The sequence below is a fragment of the Trachypithecus francoisi genome, unplaced genomic scaffold, assembly GCF_009764315.1.
Source record: "Trachypithecus francoisi isolate TF-2019V2 unplaced genomic scaffold, Tfra_2.0 Lachesis_group9, whole genome shotgun sequence".
NCBI classification, from domain to species: domain Eukaryota; kingdom Metazoa; phylum Chordata; class Mammalia; order Primates; family Cercopithecidae; genus Trachypithecus; species Trachypithecus francoisi.
In genome coordinates, this window is record NW_022681474.1 from 73,955,377 (window position 1) to 73,975,451 (window position 20,075).

General features: G+C 37.0%; 1 protein-coding gene across 1 annotated transcript in view; it reads left to right on the forward strand.

Moving 5' to 3' along the window:
• ANK3 (ankyrin 3) overlaps nucleotides 1-20,075 on the forward strand; it is a 364,088-nt gene that overhangs the window by 105,288 nt on the left and 238,725 nt on the right. The window contains 4 exon segments of the mRNA XM_033209412.1: nucleotides 6,732-6,833; nucleotides 7,226-7,324; nucleotides 7,502-7,600; nucleotides 14,783-14,881. Coding sequence (XP_033065303.1) covers nucleotides 6,732-6,833; nucleotides 7,226-7,324; nucleotides 7,502-7,600; nucleotides 14,783-14,881 — 399 coding nt within the window.

The window sequence follows — 20,075 nt, forward strand, 5'->3', positions numbered from 1 at the left end:
AAAAGGAGAAAGAACTAAAAAAGTCCCTGAGACAGAATATTGAATCAGATGTTGTACACATAACTTTCTGGAAGGGGGTTTGAGGGAGAGAGTCAAGTAAAAAAGGTAATCAGAGAGTTACACCAAGATTGCATGCCTGGGTGGCTAGGATAATCTTGGGATGTTTAAATAAAAACAAGGAAATCTATTGTTCATATTTCTGTCATTAGCATCTGGTTATCTGGTTGCAGGTAGATGCATTATATATTTCAGCACACTTTTGTTGTTGCTGTTGCTGAATGAGGGAATTGTGGGCCATGGAAATGTCTGGGGGTGAGGATGAGCACTATGTGGATATGGAGTGCTGGGCTTAGAGAGAGTGGTGGGAGCCATGGAAGTGATTAGGTCACCTAGAAAGAGCATACAGGAAGAAAAGAAATATGAGTTCTGAACATTTTTAGTGATGGGTTGACGCAGTGAGGCACAGAAGGAAGTGAACAAAGAGATGACAGAAGAAGCTCAAGACAAGATTTTCAAGAAAGAGAAGGTGATTGGTACTGCCAAATGATTCAACATTATAAGAGGAGAAACTTAAAAGTCATGGAACTTGATGACTGGAAGGTCATTGGTGATTTTATACAGAGAGACAGTATTGATGAGTGAGAGAAACCGTATTGCCAGAAGTGCAAATATGAATTCGTATTAAGGATATAAGTCAGTGTGAACCTAAACCAATCTTTCAAAATGTTGGATATTTAAAGAAGAACTTATAAACATCTACTTATTGAGTGCCTAGCTGTGCACTCACATTGTTAATTACTTTACCTGAATTATCTAATTTTATCCTAATAGTAGGTTATTTTATTCCCATTTGACAACTGAGAAAACTGAGGTACATATATATTTTCAAAAACTTGCCAAACACTAAGAGGTAGAATAGCTGAAATATAGATTTGGGCTGTGTGATTCCAGTGCTTTGGTTCTTACCTAGTCCACTGCACTGGGAAATAGAGGAGATCATCACTTACAATGGGGTGCTGGGCAGAAAAGTGGAAGGAAACTTTTTTGTATTTTGGGCTTTGTTTTGTTTTCTGTGTTGGTAGGCAGAAAGCAGGGCACCAGTAGAAAAAAGGAATTTGAAGTTTACAGGAAGGATCATCTGACCCTTCACATGGCTCCCAGGTAGCTGGGAAGATGGGGTAACATGGAAAGATTAGAGAATTGGCACATCAAGTACAAAGAGGCTCCTGAGATTGCCCTCACCCCCCAGAAAGGTTTAGAAGCAAAGGAGCAGAGCTATGTTATGTACTTACTGGGTCTCCAGTCTGCATTTTTTCAGGTGATCCACTGTTAGCCTGATCTTGAGTCTCATAATAAACTGAATGAGGAAATTCTGATCCATGGAAGATAACCTGAAAGTGCCTAAAATAGTTAATTCAACGGATGGATAGACAAACAGATGGACTGATGGAAAATGAATGAATGAATGAGCTAAGAATTCTCATTTGGAATAGACCAAACATGTAAACCCTTTCTTAGAATGCTGATTAACAGCCTAGACTCCAGAGCCAGACTGAGTTTGCATCCCTGCCATCCACGAGCTCTGTGTCCCTGGGAAAGTCACTCATCCTGCAGCTCAATTTTCTTATCTACGAAATGGAGCTAGTAAGAGTACCTACTTGTGTTAGTTTGCTAGGGCTGACGTAGTAAACCACCATAAACCGGGTGGCTTAAAATAACCGAAATGTATTCTCTCACAGTTCTGGAGGCCAGAAGTCCAAAATCAAGGTATTAGTAGAATCACACTTCCTCTAGAGACACTACGGGAGAATTCTTCCTTGCTTCTTCCCACTTCTGGTGGTCCTTGCCTTGAGGTAGCATTAACTCAAGTCTCTGCCGCTTCCTTCACTTGGCCATCATCTCTCTTCTGTGTCCATGTGACTTCTCTTCTTACAAGGTCACCAGTCATTGGATTTTGGGCCCATTCTAATCCTGTATGACCTCTTCTTAACTAATAATATCTGCAGAGATTGTATTTCCAAATATGCTCATGTTCTGAGGTTCATAATGAACATCGATCTTGGGGAGACATCATTCAACCCGCTCCATTACTTAATGGAACTGTTATAAAGATTACATAAATTAATATAAGGACTTATAAAATTAATACATATTAAGTGATGAATAATATAATTAAGTTAATATTAAGTACTTGTAATCATGTCTAACTTATAGCCAAAAGTATGAAGTATTACCAATGCTGGCACTCTGAAAATGCTTATTCTTTCCAATAACTGCTTTCTGTTGAATAATATCAATATTCCACTGCCAGTAAAGATGCTGAGTTACTAGATTAATTCATAATAGTGCTTGACTCTATCCCTGAAGCTATTTCCTTAAAAAACATACATGATTCATATTTCTAGTAAAATGACTAAGTAGACAGGATACTAAATGGTAACAAAATAAGCTTCCATTTTCCAAATTCCTCAGATTTTGCTCACCCAGAGGAAAAAAAGTGTTGAACAACCTGTTCATATTCATTTTTGTGCAACTAATTCCTTAGGCAATGGCTTTGTCTGTGTAACTTTCCATGTGGCGGAGCCCAACTTGTCTTTGAACCTAATTTCCTCCATAGTAGTTTGTTGTTTTTGGATGCATCTTAGATATAGCATCAAAAGAGACATTGTTTTGATACAAGGTTATCAAAAGGTTAGAAAAACAAGCTATAGACTGTGTTAAGGGTAAGTCCTAGTTATTCCATGAAATGATGGCAACGAGATACAACCCACTGATACTGAGTCTAGTACAAAATACTGTGGTTTTTACATGAAGGATATAAACAACAATGCATAAGTATTATATACTCTCTATGGGAAAAATCGGGGGAAAAATTATTGAGAACCCAATATTTGCCCTGCCACTTATGCAAGGTGATTTTAGAGGAGAGAGAGTAAGAAGCTGTGAAATGAAAGCAAATAATTCATTATTTGTACCACATTTATTTTGTTCACCAGTGTGTATCCAGATATTGACACAATGACTAACACATAGTCGACATTCAACAAATATTTGAGGAAGGAAGATATGGCATATTGCTTGCCGGTCGCTAAGAGTAAAAGGAAGAACTGATTGGGGGCTTTATAATGTCACTTCCTAAGATGTAAATTTTCTTCAGGGCAGTCTTCATTCCCCTCTTCTTGCTTTTTCTCTACCTTTTCCCCCTTTTTATTTGAAGTGTATGGTTGTTATGGTTTTGGTGTGGTAAGCATGTTGGTATGTAACAGAGCCAAGGAAAGTGAAGAAAATTAATTTCTGTTTTTGCTTGTATTTCCTAAAATTCTGAGGCGGTCAGTTAGCTATCTCAGAGAATTGTTTGATATCAGGATTGTTGAATGAAATAGATATAATGAAGGCGTCCACCAGAGAATTTGTATCAGTAGAGCAGGAATTCTTAAATGCAAGTTCATGAGCAGGCTTAGCGCTCCTGAGCCACATGAAATTATGTGCAAATTGTGTATGCAGATGTAGATTTGGTGTGGGTATGTGCAATTGTTGAAAACAGATAATTCGTTCACCATCCTTTATTAGTCTCGGAAGAATCCAGATCCCAAATAGGTAGAGAACCACTGAATTCAAAGATTTGTTTTATACTGATTTTGTTTTGTTTTAGAGGTTTGGATAGGAAAATTCTGAGGAAACTTGAGAAAAAATTGGACAGTGTTTGGAATTATTAAATCTTTCCAGATAAGGGATCAATTCAAAGGCTTTTCTTCTTGAATTACAACACCTCCTTTTTAACTTCTTTAGCTGCTGTTGTTATGTACTCCACGTTGGAGTTTGGGATGCTTAACTCACAGTTGTTATCTCTGGCAGTTGAAATATCCAGGCAGACTGATGTCATTTGTTCCCAGAACGGCATCAGAGCCCTTCTGGGCAAATTCACTGATAAGTCATTGAACAGGCACAAAGAAGATGATATTTTATGGTGCAATGAGCCATCCTTGCGTAGCTAATTTAGTTCTAACTGAACTTATAAACAAAAAACTAACCTCTAAATAGTGAACCTCTTTAAAAACTGCATTCTGGGCCGGGCGCGGTGGCTCAAGCCTGTAATCCCAGCACTTTGGGAGGCCGAGACGGGCGGATCACGAGGTCAGGAGATCGAGACCATCCTGGCTAACACAGTGAAACCCCGTCTCTACTAAAAAATACAAAAAAAAAACTAGCCGGGCATGGTGGCGGGCGCCTGTAGTCCCAGCTACTCGGGAGTCTGAGGCAGGAGAATGGCGTAAACCCGGGAGGCGGAGCTTGCAGTGAGCTGAGGTCCGGCCACTGCACTCCAGCCTGGGCGACACAGCGAGACTCCGTCTCAAAAAAAAAAAAAAAAAAAAAAAAAAAAACTGCATTCTGTTTTTCTTTAAATCCCTGGAAACTTTGATTTGTCCTTTGTTTAACTTGAACCTTTATCTCCTATCATCTGCCTAAACCTCTGCTCTGATTAAATGATTTTCATGCTTATCTCAAATTCCAATTTTATGTTATTTTAAGTAATAGCTATGTGTGCTCTCAGACACCTGACTCGGTGACTTAGTTTATCTGGTATTCACCTTTGTATCTATCAGATTCTCAACTTAAACTGCTGCTGCTACTGCTAATAAAGCCTCCTGTACTATTCCAGGCGATAATTTGATTAATAGTTATTTCCACCCAATTTACTTGTTTGTTGATTCGTTCATTCCCAAAACACTTATAGGCACTTGCTATATGCCAAGAATGCTTCCAGATGCAGGGGAAACAGTAAGATGAATATTACACATGGAGTCACATTGCCTTGTGCTGTGTCAAGGCTTGTGGCAACCCAAACAGGCCAAAGAGTTAAACCTCCTTAAGCGTACGTTCTTTATGTAAGTTGGGTTACTGTTTATTTAAAGCAGTGGTTCTCAACTAGAAAGACTTTGTCCCCCTCTCCCAAGGGACATTTGGCAATTCTGGAGACACTTTTAGTTATTACAAATAGGGGATACCACTGGCACCTGGTCAGTAGAAAATGCTGGTAAACATTGGACAATGAACAGGACAGTCCCCTACAGCAAAGAATTATTCAGATCAAAATGCCAATACTGCTGAGGCTGAGAAGCCTCAACTTAGAGGCACAGTAGTGATTGAGAGAGGCTCACTACTGTAAAAGAGAAGGGGGCAGGTGACTCCAGAGGCAGTGGCCTCGCCTCTGACGTTCTGAGCAAGTTGACTCTTAGTGAATTGACCCACACTGGAACCAAAGACCCTTCTGAGGGGTAGAATTTTTTTCTTCTCAATTACATTTCCATGAAAAAATTAGCATTCCTGTCTTAAAGACGGGCATCTTGGCTGCTTTCCAGTTGCCTGCTCCTTAGTCTGCCTCCTCTGCATATTCTGAAGGGGCTGATAATTTAGGGTGGAGGAAGGACAGGTATACCAAAATCTGTGATGTTGTGTGGTAAATACAAAGAGAGTTCAATGAAATTAATACTAGGAGCACTGAGAAACTAAACTCCACCTGGCGGGTCTGGGCAGGCTTCACGGATGAGGCGGCATTTGAACAAAGTCTTTGAAGGCAGTGTTTACCATATGGCTGATAGAAGACACTTTTCTCTTTTAAGCCATACCCTGCATGATTGCATTTATAACTGGTGACAAGATGTATTTGGCTGCTCTTTCAGGAAAACCTGCTTTTGTATTGTACTGTATTAAGCAATACTTCTTTACGAATTTTGCAGGCCCAGCTTTGCAGTGTCTTTCCCTTCACCATCTTTCTATCAAAGATTTCAATAGTAGGTGGTTTCAACTATGAAATTATAGATGTGAGAGTTTAGCAGTAGTTAAAAGTTGCAAGCTTTCAGTGAGTGAATTACACGTCTTGTAGTTTTAATATTTTATATATATTTCTTCCTTTCTGCTGCTGCTCCAACATATGGCTATATACTATAGGAAAATCCAGTAGAACATCATTGCCTGTAAATTTCTGTTAGACTATTAAGTACAACATAAAATGGGTTAAGCATGGTGGCTCATGCCTATAATCACAACACTTTCGGAGGCCAAGGTGGGAGGATTGCTTGAGGCCAGGAGTTCAAGACCAGCCTGGGAACACAGCGAGACCCCGTCTCTAAAAACTAAAAAAGTAGCCTGGCATGGTGGCGCATGTCTATAGTCTCAGCTACTCAGGAGGTTGAGGCCAAGGATCACTTGAGCCCAGGAGTTCAAGGCTGCAGTGAGCTCTGATTGCACCACTGCACTCCAGCTGGAGCAACTGAGTAAGACCCTGCCTCTAAGAAGAAGAAGAAGAATGCCATTTTGAATCTATTAATTGAAAAAATTGCTGTGGTAGATATGGATAAAAGGAATAGATGTTACATTTCTGCTACAAGAAAATAGTGAGGTCTTCATAATGTAATTATCGATAACTTACAGAATTTCTCTTTTCCCTCTGGAAATTGTGTGTTGATTTAAGGTGCCCGTACATTACAGGAAATTTTCTCTCTCAATTCGGAATGAACTCTGACATCACACAAGGGATAACATTGGACCCCTGAAGCTAACTTCTAAAAAATGCGTCCTTTTCTTGGTTCTTTTTACAAAGAACTTTTATTCATATTTTCATTGTTAGAAATAAGAGTTCAATTATTTTAGTTTGGGCCTTAAGCTGGATAGTTTATAAACATGCATATTAGCTTCTTTTTTCATCAAAATGTTTTTCTTTTCCATTTTAGTCTGATGCCAATGCAAGTTACTTAAGAGCAGCGAGAGCTGGACACCTCGAAAAGGCCCTCGACTACATAAAAAATGGAGTTGACATCAACATTTGCAATCAGGTTAGTTGGAGTTATTATTGAATTTTTTACTTAAAATTCTAAAAATCCAGACTTCAAAGCCCTTAAAGACTTAATTTTTTTGCGAGTTTTTTTTTTTCCGTTGAATTTTATCAGCTTGTCATTGTCAAATTATTCCCTGTTAGAGGAACATTCAGAAATGTCGGCATATGTCCCTTAATAATTAATTTCTAAAATTTAGTAAACAGTGATAACAGAACAACCCATCTAGTTTTCAAGTACTTTGATTCCTAATTCAAGATTCAAGTTCCTGCACTGCACACATGCAAGTGGTCATCAGGTGGGACATTATAATAGCTCAGGAGTCCTTGGTAGACTGTGTACTGCTCTATTTTCAGCCTGCTGAGTAAAGCTTTTCCTTTACTTTTAATCAGAATGGGTTGAACGCTCTCCATCTTGCTTCCAAAGAAGGCCATGTAGAAGTTGTTTCTGAGCTGCTACAGAGAGAAGCCAATGTGGACGCAGCTACAAAGGTCAGTATCACATATCTAATGCTTTTTGTACCACTCACCATGGTCTATGAGGATTCAGCCCTCAGTAAGAATGGGGGCACAACTCTCATAAGATATTTGTCAAATGTGTTCTTTTTGGGAAGAACAGAAAAATTCAAAAGGTCGATGAGTTGATAAATCTTGACTTTCATTTCACAGAAAGGAAACACAGCATTGCACATCGCATCTTTGGCTGGGCAAGCAGAGGTGGTAAAAGTCTTGGTTACAAATGGAGCCAATGTCAATGCACAATCTCAGGTAAGTCTACAACTTCATGCCATAGACATTTTGTTAACATTTACAAACAATGTTCTTTGGGTCAGGTGCCTGCTTAGTTCACATGTCCTCTAAGAACACAATATTTAAGAACTGTATTTAAAAAGTTATATCATTGCACACTTCGGAAGGCAAAGGTGGGCAAATCACTTGAGGCCAGGAGTTTGAGACCAGCCTGGCCAACATAGTGAAACCTTGTCTCTACTAAAAATACAAAAAAATTAGCCTGGTGTCATGGCACATGCCTGTAATCCCAGCTACTTGGGAGGCTGAGGCGTGAGAGTCACTTGTACCCAGGAGGCGGAGGTTGCAGTGAGCCGAGATTGCACCACTACACTCCGGCCTGGGTGACAGAGCAAGACTGTGTCTCAAAAAAAAAAAGTTAAATTATTGCAGATTATTTAAATTCATGTGTGTTTTCATTTGTTTTATATATATTATATATATATATATAAAATATATATATATATTATATATATATATAAAATATATATATATTATATATATTGGAGTAATAACGTTTTTCCAGAAAGGAATGATGTAAAATTGAATAGCAGCAAGTATGGTACTTTGAGGGAGATACAGACCAGCTTACTACAATAGAAGCATCATGCTTTTAAATGGATGTTTTTCAAAATACCCCAATAACATTTTACTGAAATATGGCTAGGTAGTTTTAAGCTCTGAGATAGTGGGAAAATTCTTTAATCCATTTTCATTTATTTTATTATTTTCTCAAGAGAGGAAAAAATCGACCTCCTACTTTCAAACATCACATCCATTATTGACTAATGCTTAGACTAGCCATAGTTTTGAACTGGCTTGGCAATGTTTGGGAGAAGCTGCAGTTGAAATAAAATCCTAATCAGTTCTAATTTCAATTTGTACGCATTCCACACTCATGATGCAGTAAGAGAGAAGAACATGTGAAATTCCCTGTTACTTACAGTTGTGCTTGGAGTTACCAGCCACACATGGCACAGCAAAGCATTTCCCCCTTCATCTGAACACCTGCCCTCATATGCCTTCTGAACTGCATTGTTCTGTGGATGGAATAAGTAATGACATGACCTTGCAGAGGAATGGAGTTTCTATGATAATTCCTGGTAACAACTCTTCAGTAGGAACTGTGATAAAGAGTAACAAGCAATGAAGTCAACTCCATTTAGGAAGCAGCACGTAAAACAGTAGAGAAATATTAATATTCAAGACAGACAGCATCTCTGTTGACATGAGATTTTAACCTGTAAGCAATATTTAATAGCCAACACAAAACAGTGTGAAAAGAGTCCCTTACTCTTCTTTACTATAGAAATTCTCCTTATCTTAAACATAAAAATGACATTGAGCAATATCAAGTTCTCATCTTATAAACCAAGGCTCGATAAACTAGGAATTTGTAGATTTTAAAGTAATTTTTGTCAATGCCTTGATCTTAGGTCTTAACAAGTTAACTCTTTCTTTTAGTACTTAACATTCCAGTAATCATTTAATCCTACTCTAAGAAAGAAATTGAATTGACTAAATTGTGATTATAAAGAATTCTCTTAAGTCCTTAATACTTTATACTAGATATACAACAATGATTAACAATGTTTGCTGTTGAAAAATCTCAAACTGCACAGTCAAATGACATCCCCTACTCTTCCCTCCTTTGCTGTCGTTATAATATAAAATACCAACTGAATTTATAAAGAAGCAAAGTCTGTTTCCAATAATATTTTAACTACCAAAGTATTTTAAATGAACAGATTTTCCTAGTGGCGTTTGCAAAGGTAAGACCCTTTAGGTTAACTAGTGCCTCCTTGGTCTTCCTGGGTACTCTGATATTCCCTATGGTGGGAAAGTCGGATCCTGACAAAGTTAGACAGTACAAGTATGGGACTTTGGATATGGTTCAGCTTGAGCCTCTGTGACCTTATATTGCACCTCTAATCTAACTGACCTTCACAAAAATTAGTAACATATATGAATCAATGCAAATCTTTCACCATGCCCTTAACATCTTAATTAAGAACAGCACTTTGTGATGTGCAAAGGCTGACCATAGAAAATTAGAATGAATAGAAAAATTTCATAGATGAAATCTAAGCCCTTCTCCAAATGAAGTCATAGGAATACTTATTATTTTATTTTGATGTGTATTAGACAGCATGCCTCAGTACTATCTACAAAATTATAAGTCTGCAGATTTGCATGCTTATAATAGCACCACTATAAACATTCAGAGCAGAAGGTATTGAATATATTGGATAAAATCAGACTTCAAATAGCATACTCATTCCATCTTAAGCTGCTCTGCCTTTTGAGAATTTAATCTGTTGTTGCTACAGAAAAGAAAATGCAAATTGGGCACCCGTATATTCCTTTTTAGCTAGCTTTGTTTTGGAAATGTTCTAAGTTAGGAATTATAAAAACAGTGGTGTGCTTCTTCCTCTTATTTTGAAATCTGACCATTCTCCAACCCACGTGTTATTTCACAGCAAACAATTATGGCTCTACGTTGTCTAATGACAACACATTGAGTTAATGGTGCCTCAACCTCTTTGAGCTAGGGAGTGTTGGCAATATTTTTGTTTTGTTCACTCTTTCCAAAGGACACTTCTGATTTTCTCTCTAGAATCATAAGTAAATGGTATGTATGGGTTCTCATGTCTTGACCATTTCTTGAAAGATAAAATTTGTAATTTGGGGTGTTATTTGAATTACGGGAACAGAAACTAACTTAAGCACAAGAGGGAATTTGTTGGAATTAGTTGAGGAGCACAGAGAATGGAAAGCTAAAGAAGCTTTCAGAAAGCTTTGGAAACCGATAGCTGGAGCGGAGAGTGGGAGAACATAGTGAGAAGCAAGAGAGTAGGATTGCTTTGACCTGGTTCCTGCAGGTCAATCAAAACTGGAGAGGGAGAATCAAGGGTGGACCTAAAGGAGAAAACAGAAGATCGCCTGCATGTATGTCTACCCTGTGATTAATGAAGGGCAAGCTTCTTTGTCTCAGTCTATTCCAGGACAAGTCCTACCTGCATAATGGGGAATAGGTAATTCTCTGAAAGAAAATAGGGGTGACATTGTCCTGAAGGGGAAATGGGTGTGTGGGCACTGATGACCAAAACTAAAGCAAAATAAAACAAACACCCATGCACTACAAATGACTACTATAAAATTGAGATTTCCACCATGAAACACTCACCAAAAACATTTTATCAATATAGATAGCAGAAATAGCATAAGAAGGCCAAGCACAGTGTTCATGCCTGCAATTTTAGCACTTTGAGAGGCCAAAGCAGGAGGATCACTTGAGGCCAGAGTTTGAGACTAGCCTCAGCAACATAGTGAGACCCTATCTCCACAAAAATAAAAATAAAAAAGCCAGATGTGGTAGTGCATTCCCATAGTCCTAGCTACTCAGGAAGCTAAGGGTGGAGGATCACTTGAGCCCACATTAAGGCTGCAGTGAGCTATAATCACACCACTACACAACAGGGTGGGCAATAAGAGCAAGGCCCTATCTGTATTAGTCTGTTCTCATGCTGCTAATAAAGACATACCGGAGACTGGGTAATTTATAAAGGGAAGAGGTTTAATTGACTCATACTTCCACATGGCTGGGAAGGCCTCACAATCATGGCGGAAAACAAATAAGGAGCAAAGTCACGTTTTACATGGTGGCAGGCAAGAGAGCTTGTGCAGGGAAACTCCTATTGATAAAACCATCAGATCTCATGAGACTTATTCACTACCACAAGAACATTATGGGGGAAACCGCCTCCATGATTATCACCACCTGGCCTTACCCTTGATACCTGGGGATTATTACAATTCAAGGTGAGATTTGGGTAGGGACACAGCCAAACCATATCACTATCTCTTAAAAAAAATGAAAGAAATAGTATCAGACCATTCAAGGACAGATATTGTATGATTCTGTATATATAGAATATCCAGAATAGGCAAAACTGTAGAGGCAGAAAGTGCATTAGTGGTTACTAGGGGGAAATGGGGAGTGATTACTAAGGCATGTAGGGCTTCTTTTTGGGGCGATGAAAATATTCTAGAGTTAGATAGTGGGAAAGGTTGCCCAATTTTATGAATATACTTAAAGCCACTAAATTGTACACTTTAAAAAGGTGAGCTTTATGATATGCAAATTATGTATCAATAAAAAATATTTTTAAAATCAAAAAACAAGCAAGTATGTAACCATTCAGAAAATGACCAACTTTCAGGTAATAATCTTAGGATGGCAAGCACTTGAAAAGAAGGTGGAAGGCTATTGTGGAAAAGGAAAACAATTAATTACAGGGCTGCATCTTGCTGTGGCTCTTGCCTACAAATATTTCTAAGTAGTCCTAATTCTGTGCATCTCAGTGTCTGTCATTGTAAAGCAGGGCATGTGGAATGATTTCAGGGTTGTGCCTCTTAAGAATAATTCTCGAGAAGTTCCAGGTCTGTAAGAAAGCATTACCTTAAAACCCAGTGCCTGAGTCTGGGCTTTCTTCATGGATCCTGAAATGGTTGGTTCTGGAAGGAAACTGTGAGAACAGTGGACACTCACTACAGCCAGACATGTGTGGATAGACTAGTGTTTCTTAGGCGATCTTGGACCACAGCAGACCTCTATCCCGAAGTTGAGAACGAACTGGCATTACTTGTCTTGACATAAATATCTTGTTGATATTCATGTCTGAGAGAAAAATGCTTATTTTGGAATTAAAAAAAAAAAAAAAGGCTGGTTGTGGTGTCTCACACCTGTAATCCCAACACTTTGGGAGGCCGAGGCAAGCGGATCATGAGGTCAGGAGATCAAGGCCATCCTGGCCAACATGTTGAAACCCCACCTCTACTAAAAATACAAAAATTAGCTGGACGTCGTGGTGGGCACCTGTAGTCCCAGCTACTTGGGAGGCTGAGGCAGAAAAGTCTCTTGAACCTGTTAGGTGGAGTTTGCGGTGTGCCAAGATTTCACCACTGCACTCCAGCCTGGGCGACAGAGTGAGACACTGTCTCAAAAGCAAAAACAAAAAACAAAACTTCTAAAACTCTGAACCTGCCCTCTGGAAGTTTCAGCTTTCAGAGAGTGCACTTGATGAGGGGAGATAGACACTTAGTTTAGCTATGAGAAAAAGCCATACTGGTTTTGACTTTCTTTTATTTTCTTTTTTGTTTTGTTGCTTAAAGAATATTTAAATTAACTAAGGATGTAATGATCTTTCATTTTAGTCCAATTAGAAAATGAGAAAATAGCAATATGATGAGGGTAATCCTATACTCCCTTTCGTTTGACTCATAGCATCATAGCGCTGGAAGGAGGGACAAAGATAAAAGACACACGGACCTATGTGTGTGCGGGCACACACACACACCCCCCCCCCCCCCACAGTGTTCCAAGTACTCCATGCTTCATGTTTAAATGTGGTAGAATCTTTCATGATAAAACAGAGTAACAGCAGGCTCCAGAGATATTATCAGGTAGACAATTTAAAAGGAAGAAGATTGAATGTGATGTTGCATTCCACTGCCTCTAATTTTGTGTTTCTAATCTTGAGCTTGGCAACTAGATCACCTAACTTGTTACAATTCTGTGCCAAACAGAGGAAGTAGAATAGAGGAACTCTCTGATAAGTACATAGCCATGGCGGATTTGTTATGTGGCATCAATTTATCTGCTGAAGGATCTTTTAAACTTACTTTCTAATTCTCAGTTATAAGCCAAAAGCAGTGTGTTTACCAGAGGCTGAACCTATGGATAAGCAAGGTAATTGTATAGTAGTTGATATTTATAATAATGAACCTAAACCTTCTGAATCACAAAAGGTTGAATATTTGGTAACATTGTCATTTAGAATATATTTACTTTTATTCTTTGAAATTGCGTAATGTATACAATAAAATTTTTAGGACGTTCAGTTAAATAGAACTGCATTCTGAAAAGCATATTCAAAAAGAATTTACTGACTGGGTGCGGTGGCTCACAAGGCAGGCAGATGACTTGAGCCCAGGAGTTCAAGACCATATTGGGGGACACAGGGAGACCCAGTCTCTATGAAAAATAAAAATAAATTAGCCAGGTGTGGCAGTGTATGCCTGAAGCCCCAGCTGCTTGGGAAGCTGAGGCAGAAGGATCATTTGAGCCCAGGAGATTAAGGCTGCATTTAACTGTGATGGCACCACTGCACTCCATTGTTTTTGGTTTTTTATTATTGTTTTGACACAGAGCAATGGAGCGAGACCCTGTCTCAAAATAATGATAATAAAACAATTTATAGTTTGAAAATTGTTCATTGCTTACATCTTGCAATAAGATTTTAAAATAGTATAGCATTTCATAGATATGAAATACATTCTTCTAGAGAACAAATGTATATGCAACATATTTTTAATAGGAAACTTAAATTTGCTCGAATCCAAATTCTTTGAACATTGATGCACATTTCAGAGAGGCACACACACACACAAACTAAATATATGTGCATATGTATGTATGTATAATATGCATGCATATATGTATTCTGAACATAAAACTATCTTGACAAAAAATACAAAGGAAGGAGACCTACAAAAAACAGACTATGAATTAGATTGAATCATACCATTAGGCAAATTGGCATTTCTGTTTTGCTCTAAAAGACCACATCTGTGGTAACTTTGAAGATATTTGAGATTAATATAAATTCCTCCCTGAACTAGTTTCAACTAGTTCAGATGCTTACTTTTGTGTGAAAATACTACATGTTTATTTAAAACAGATAATTGATGCTCGGGAGCTACAATGACTAAATGTGTTTTTCTTCATATTCTTGTAGCATCTAGTAAAATACTTGCTCATGGTAGGCTCTCAGTAAGTGGTTGATGACTAAGTGAGTGGACTTATTTATTTAAAGTGGGTAAATTGCTTTGAATTATACTTGGACTATTAACTATGAACTATTAACTATGACCTATACTCAAATTATGATTTATGAAATATAATTTTGAATTACACGGATTAGGAATTTAGCTTAAGCTATGGTGCTTGGGTTTTCTAATAAATATTTATATCTATATGAAAGTATCATTAAAGTTATTGTATGTGAGCGCTTCTTGGAGCATAAATCATGAGTACCATGGAAAAATCGATTGTCTCTGGAAGACTGCAGACAAACATTTTTTTTTCTTATTTTTCAGAATGGTTTCACGCCATTGTATATGGCAGCCCAGGAAAATCACCTGGAAGTTGTCAAGTTTCTTCTTGACAACGGTGCAAGTCAGAGCCTAGCCACAGAGGTAAGACACTGTTTTGTTCCTGTGGGTAACTTCACATATTTGCAGGGCATTTTGAAAACCTGGAGTTGTGAATTTGTCCTACTAGTATTTCAGTTGAAGTTTTATGTTTTATATTAATGTGTGGGTTCGTAAGTTTTATGAAATACACTACTATAAGTCTACTTTTAATCTTTAAAAATCTTCTGTTGCATAGATACCCTTTCTGCTCTTAAATGCCCGATTCTATGCTATAATTATGCTATTATTTAAATATATTACATATTTACTTGAGAATTCTTTTCTGACTCTTACAGTTTTGCCGTATAGGCAAAGGCAATCATTGTTTTGGAATAATTGATGGGAACTATCTTTTCAATAAAACATTAGTTTTACATTGTTTCTTCAAATTTAAGTTAACCGAATTATAATGATTGAATTTATATATTTTTTAAGTTAACTAATTAGACTTAATTCATACTTATAAATAAAAGTATTATACTTTTTTGGAGTCTTGCTCTGTTACTTTGGCTGGAGTGCAATGGTGTGATCTCAGCTCACTGCAACCTCCGCCTCCTGGGTTCAAGCGATTATCCTGCCTCAGCCTCCCTAGTAGCTGGGATTACAGGTGTCCGCCACCACACCCAGCTAACTTTTGTGTTTTTAGTAGAGATGAGGTTTCACCATCTTGGCCAGGCTGGTCTTGAACTCCTGACCTTGTGATCCACCCGCCTCGGCCTCCCAAAGTGCTGGGATTACAGGTGTGAGCCACCATGCCCAGCCAAAACTATGACACATTTTTAAGTATTAAATAGATGTGGTATTTGAAGAAAAAAAATCTTTGCAGTCTAGAAGAATTATTTAAAAATAGAAAGTTGTTTAGGCCATTGGTACTGTCTTAGGTAATGTTGTTTATTTTTTAAACTAATCTGGATGGAAGACTGGAGTCACTTAAGCATGTCACCAGAAATCTATTGCTAATAATAGAGGATCAACATTTGAGTATTTTTTATTTCTAACAAAACAGTGAATTAGGGCAGATGCAGGGTTATCCCTATTATAAACTACTACTCTTGCTTGCATGCTGATGTGCTTCCTAAGTGGCACAGAAAAGATGGCAATAGAGAAACTGCATCTAATCTCACTTAGTTTTTGAGACTATACCTTCTAGGGAAACCACTAAATAAATTAAGAGATAGCTCACACAAACAAACAAATATATGAAAAATTCTCATTCTCATTTATAGTCAAAGAAATACTAATTTATTAATCAGATAAAAAAAAGATCTAATCTTTTTCCCATGAGACTAAAAACAAAAATTTGATGGGGAGAGGAAATCAGAACTTTCCTACAATACTGGTGAAATTGATTGTTGGTTACAACACTTTTACAGAACATTTGGCAGCAACTATCAAATACTAATATTTACAAGCCTTTTTATTTAGCAGTTCCACTTCTAAAATGTTATATTATAGAAATATTAGATATATATAAATATATATTATAGATACATTTGCATTGGGATGCAAAAGTAGTATGCGAGGATGTTTGTCAACACAATTAGTAATAGCAATTTTAAAAAATCAGAAATAATCTAAATTTACACCAATAAGAATCCTGTTTATTCAGAACTATTTGACTTTGAAAGAAACAAAAAAGAAATCTGTTAGTCAATGTTCATATATTTATAGAATAACATGCTGTTAGCATTGTTAAAAATGAGACAAGGCTCTGTGTACTGATATAGGAAAATGTCCATAGTAGATTGTTATCGGTGGTTTGCCCTGAGAATTCAGAGGGAGCCTTTGAACCCATCAGTACTGTTGGAGATTTTTATACCCATTTTTTTTTATTTTATACCCATCAGTACTCTGGGGAATTTTTATCATGAGAATGTACTATTTTTTAAATAGTACTCTTAAAGCTAGTTAGGAAATAACTACTGGTTTATATCAAAATAACAAACGTTTAGCCGGGTGCAAGGGCGCACACCTGTAGTCCCAGCCCCTCAGGAGGTAGAGACAGGATGCACTTGAGCCTAGAAGTTTGAGGATATAGTGCTCTGCGGTTGTACCTGTGAGTAGTCGCTACATTCCAGCCTGAGCAACAGTGAGACCCTGTCTCTAAACAAACAAAACAGAATAAACATTTGCTAGACAGAGAACGGTGCCTCTCTTCACACTCAAGAGTAGCTATTCTAAGCACAGTACGATACACACATTGTGTCCTAGTGGACAGGGGAAATAGAGACAGGCAGAGACTTTTGGTTAAGAGACAACCCATCCTCGTTTTTGGATGGGAATACTAAGTAAGATAAATAACCTAATGAAAGTTATTCCATAGCTTTCTTCGTGAAGATGGTGTAGTACATCACTTTTTTACACTGGGATGTACAGACCACTAAGTATCTCTCCTTTAGAAGCAAACATAACCCCAATTTACTGCTAATAGATTTGAATTAGATTGTAAACCAATTACTAGTAACTCTCAGAGCTCTCCAGTACTTTTTGAAGTTTCCAAGGCCCAAAAAGAAGCCCTACAGCTAACGTGAAGAAAAATAGTACGTGAGATCTTCAAATCACTACTTCAGTCTTTTGGCAAAGGATATATATTTTAAAAGTTTTTATGCCTTTACATTGATTTAATTTCATGTTATTTTTGTAGTTTTAAGGGCAAAAACAAATATTGTGTCTAATAAGTCACGTTCATGTCTTCAGGGAGGTTGCTGTTATATTGCTGTATAAACAGCATCTAATTACCTAGAGATGTTTGAACCTTTGCATTTTTTCTCTTCTTTTGGATTATTGGTATGGGAGAATAAGAACAACAACAGGAAATAAGACATTTTATTCAAATGATATTCTAATTACTGTATTGCTCTCTCATTAGCAATAATATTGGTGTCATTTATAGAGAAGTCTGTATTTACAGAACAAACAGTAGGGGGTAATTTAAGAATCCTTTAAATAGTAAGTTTTTAATAGAATCCGTAATTCACTACACGGTGGGATATTGCCAAATTCTTTCAAATGTATTTTTTTCAGTAAGCCTGGCACACTTCAAATCTTGTATATATGTATATATGTAGCAAGATTTCTGTATAATTGTGGTTTTTAAAACGTTTTTATATTACTGTGTACTGCATCTCATCTCTTTTACATATATATGCACATACATATGCACATATATATATACACACACACACATATATATATATATACACCTTCCTTTTGCTAATTACCATTCTGAAACATGCAGTATACTTGTTTGTTCATTTATTCCATGAGTAATTATTAAGCACCTATTATGTTTCAGATACTTTACAAGGTACTGGATATCCTTGAGCAACCAGGGGATGGACCTTTTTACCAGTAGCCTCTTCACATTTCCTTTCTGCTCATTTTTCTCTTAAGGATAACTGCACAAAGCAAAGCACACCATTTAAACTTGGTTTTGAAACAAAATCTGGAGCTGGTAATTTTAGCTATTAACACCTTAGAGCTGGTATCTTTGTGTCTTTAATTGGCTTATGCAGGAAACATATTCTTGTCACTGCTAATCGCTTCAGTTGCAGTTTATTTTCTGGTACAAAGTAGTTTCCTTTATGTATAGGTCCTGTGAATTTTAAAATTCACATCAGCGGAAATGTAGGCATTTTGTTTGGATTCAGAACAGAAGTGGACTGTCATTTTTACCCCTTAGGTTTTATTCAGGTTTTTTAAGTGAGATGCAAAATTAAACCTTAAAACACAATTTTCCTGTTGCCATACTCTCATTTACACAATGCATTTTTTTTTTTTTGCAAAAGTAATACATTACATAAATGAGAAAGTACAATAAAAAGCAAGAAGTCTCTGTTAATTTTCCCTAGAGGTAACATTTTACCCGATTGCTTGCATACGTACATATTAGATATGTGTACCTATCTTATTGAACATGAAAATGTTTATTTACATAGACACGTAGACTACTTTTCTTATTATATCCTAAAGTTCCTGTCTTTAGGTATAAACCTATGATATCATTTTGGTGACGTCTTGGACGTATCTAGTCTTTCCCTGTTTGTTATCTTTCTTAAGGCTTCAGGGAATAACCTTCCAGTTGATTTGGTTATGTTATTGTTTTCCTTTTTCCTGCTGTTTTGGGTAGTAAAGTTAAATGAAACAGGTGGCATTTAAGCCAGATCTTGAAGCATGGAGGGTAGATGGGATTTGTATACCTAGAGAAAAGAAGAGGGCATGCCAAGGTAAGGGAAATAGCATGAGTACAGGTATCAGAGGAGAATTAAGTTTGTATGTCCAGAATCAGTACAGACACTGGCCGAAAGGATTTTATAGGGAACAATACTGAGCAATAAGATCCCTTAAGTGCTTTAGGTCAATGTTTTGCACATCTTGGGTATAAGTATGCTGCTTTGCATTCAATCAAATGAATTAGGAGAGCCTTTCTCTATATGCTAGCAAGGGAAGGAACGTTGAAAGGGATGTTTTAGGAAGACCTAGGTGCATATGTGCTCCTATGTGCTTTCCAAATGCTTTTCTGTACCACAGGACTACAGAAATAAATATCATGATCCAAATAAAATAATAAGTCACTTGCATGCCAGTTCTCTAGTTAAAAAAATTAATGCCCTTTTGAGTATATAATAATGAAATCATTGCAGAATTAACAATTTGTGAGCCAGTCCTAGGATTTTCTACTCTGTGCTGTTTTCTCTACATTCAGCAACTCTAGGTAATCCACACATTAATTAACTGCAGTGAAATCTGTAGCTGTGTCCCCTTTATCAAGTCCCAGGGTAACACAAATGGAAGATTCAAAATGTATAGAGTATGTATGTGTGCACTTATATCTGAATTTATTCTAAAGCCATGTTTTAATCAAATTCATAGAAGCACAGAGGAACATGGTGGTTACCAGAGGCTAGGAACTGGTAGTAATGGGGAGACAGGAGGTAATGGTCAATGAGGAGGAATAAATTTTTGTTTTTATTTTGCTTTTTTGAAATCTGTTGCACAACTTGGTTAACGGAGTTAGTAATAATGTATTGTACATATCAAAATTGCTAAGAGAATAAAGTTCAAATGTTCTCACCACAAAAAAATAAGTATTTGTAGTGATGAAGATGTTAATTAGCTGGATTTGATCATTCCACATTATATTCATAAATCATAATATCATTTTGTACCCCTATACATATTTATAATTATAATTTTT